Raw genomic sequence first — 2,751 nt, 5'->3', positions numbered from 1 at the left:
TGAGATTGCAGTTTTGTTTTTTATTTCTGGGAAAAAAAAAGATGAAAAATATGAGAGGTTCAGATTAAGAAAAGGGGTGACCAAGCATCCTGTGATTGGGCACATAGTAGATGCCTGACCCTTCAGCCCACCAAGTGCTATTCATTCTGTTCATCTATGCTGTCCCATTGTGTATGTGATACATGGAAAATAATCTCCTCAACAGACATCTCAGTCTACTAAGTGGAGTTAGAAAAACATTTACTGATTCGCATTGGTACAGATGGTGAAGATGTCTGACCAGTGGGACTAGCTACCACATGGCGGAACCTTTTAGATAAATGGCCTGGATCATCATGTATGGCATAACAAGGGCAAGCCTCTCCATATTCACCATCTTGAAATATCTATTTGTTTCACCATGTTGTTGAAGAGGGCTTGCTGACCTTGACTCTCCACTCGGTGAATTTGCTGATTTGTTCCGGCCTCTTAGTAGAATGATCCAACCACTTGGACGAGCAGATCTTGTCTCTTTACTAGAATGACCCACTTCTTGGATGGGCCACCACATAAAGCAGATCATTGAGATATTTGAATTTGAAAACAAGAAATCCGCTCTGTTTTACATTTGTCTTTTCTTTGACATCTGTGAGTTTGAAAACAAGAACTCAGCTCTGTTTTACAATTGTTTTTTTTATTAATTGAGATCTCTGAGTTTGAAAACAAGAACAAAGCTCTGTTTTACATTTGTTTTTATAACAAGAACTTGGCTATTTTATTTCTTCCTTGGAGTGATGCAAGCCTTCAAAGGATTCTTCATAACAACAGTGAACTGCCGCTTCTCAGCCAAATCAACTTCTTCTCCTCCCACAGCCATCCATTCAAACTCCCTCACCAGATTAGCCACAAAATACTCCACATGAAGCATTGCAAGCCCTAGCCCAGGACATATCCTCCGGCCTGCCCCGAACGGCATCATCTTGATCTCCCTACTCCCTGTTATGTCCACCACTGCCTCTCCCTCTCCCAAGAACCTCTCCGGCCGGAACTCCATTGGGTCCTCCCACACATTCCCATCCCACCCCATCTCCGCCACCATGAAATTCACAGTCGCATTCTTTGGTATTGTGTACCCCTCCAATAATACCTCCTCCGACACTGCATGCGGCAGCACGAAGTGGGCTGGTGGGTGCCGCCGCAGTCCTTCCATGATCACTGCCTTCAGATATGACATCCGCTGCAAATCCTCCTCTTCAATGTCTTCTCGTCCATCCCCGACAACCTGCTCGATCTCTTCCACCAGCTTGGCCTGCACATCCTGATGCCTCACCAGGTTCGCCATGATCCACTGTAGTGATGTGGACGTTGTGTCCGTCCCTGCATTAAGGAACTCCGAGCAAAGGGTCACCATCTCACCTTCAGTAAGCTTTCTCCCTCCCTCTTCGGGGAGTTCGAGTTCAATGAGGGAATCAACGTAAGAAAAGGGAAGGCTTCCCTCTTCATGTGGCTTGTTTCGATCTTTCCGCCCTCTTATGAGAGGGATGAAAAGCTCTTCCTGTCTTCTGCGTATCGCCAAGACATTGTTCCACTGCTTTCGAAAGATAATCTTTCCCAGCATTGGCAAGAAAGTGAAGATGGAATGGGCAGAAGCACTCAAGAGCAAGCGCTGCTGCACAGCTTTGATCTCTTTCACATCACTTTCATGGAGCTTTTGGCCAAAACACATAAGCAAGAGCAAGCTAAACATGCTGTACTGAAAGCTCTCCATGACATGGACGGGCTTACCCGACTCGGCCTGGCATCTAAGCCGTTCGATCAACAAGCTGAGGACCCACTTGCGGCCTGGAGCGTAGGATTTAAGGCGCGAGGGGTTGAGGATTTCAGACATGAGGTTCCGTCGTAGGAGACGCCAGAGCGGGCCGTAGGTAGATGAGCTGATGTTGTGTTGGTTGCAGGTTATGATGCGACGGGCTTCGACCGCCGGAGGTCGATCGGAGAAAGTGGATCCTTTCTGGATGAGAGCTTGATGGGCTAAGGAGTGTGATCTTATGAAGATAAGGGTCTGCTGGCCCACTTGGAGGGTGACGATAGGGCCGTACTTGGCGTGGACATGTGGGAGGATGGGCTCCAGATCAAGGGGAGAGTTTCTCAGCCATAGGATGTTGCCCAATATGGGAATTGTGGGTGGACCAGGTGGGAGTTTTTTTCTGTTCTTGATGATGGTGTTTGGGAGGTTGAACAGGAATCCAACAGCAGCTAGGAGGAGGGAGATGGAGAGGAAGATGAGGGACCAAAGCTCCATGGAGAAGGTGAGGAAGCACTCTTATGTTATTGCTATCTTGATGTTTTAGATTGCTTTGGGTCTGTCTGCATTATATACGTAAAATGAAGAACCTTGAAGGAGTTTGGAACGTTGATTTTGAACAAGTGAGGCCCATGGATTGACAATCGAGGAAGTGGGTCTGGTGCGACCTGCCCCGGATGGAGGATTTACCAAAAGTTCTATTCATTAGATGGTCTTCACCCTTCCTCTGGGGCAGGTGGATACTGAAGACATTTGATTGATAAGTACACACGATGGGTTGATGCTAGTTTCCAATCTGTGGGATTTTTGGGGGCATGGTATATCCATCTCGGAGCACATCGGATCAACGGTATGGATCATCGATAAGTGGGGCCCACATATCGGTACTGAGCTGAAGGTCTGATTGGGGAAGATGATTGGATCCTGCGGAATTATACACGAATCCTCAGGAATGATATAGGATCCTC

General features: G+C 47.2%; 1 protein-coding gene across 1 annotated transcript; it reads right to left on the bottom strand.

Annotated features, from left to right (window-relative positions):
* Positions 1-680: 680 nt before the first annotated feature.
* On the bottom strand, positions 681-2,675 carry LOC131249122 (cytochrome P450 89A2-like). Its single transcript, XM_058249691.1, has one exon. It carries the CDS (start codon positions 2,279-2,281, stop codon positions 755-757), a length of 1,527 nt encoding a protein of 508 aa, XP_058105674.1. The 5' UTR covers positions 2,282-2,675; the 3' UTR covers positions 681-754.
* Positions 2,676-2,751: the final 76 nt, after the last annotated feature.

This window comes from Magnolia sinica, chromosome 6 (assembly GCF_029962835.1).
Source record: "Magnolia sinica isolate HGM2019 chromosome 6, MsV1, whole genome shotgun sequence".
NCBI lineage: Eukaryota > Viridiplantae > Streptophyta > Magnoliopsida > Magnoliales > Magnoliaceae > Magnolia > Magnolia sinica.
The sequence above is the reverse complement of the archived record's forward strand: the minus strand, read 5'-3'. Positions and strand labels throughout refer to the sequence as shown.

What these genes read in the sequence shown, in the direction of transcription:
- LOC131249122 (XM_058249691.1), bottom strand. Translation starts at nt 2,281, where the DNA reads ATGGAGCTTTGGTCCCTCATCTTCCTCTCCATCTCCCTCCTCCTAGCT.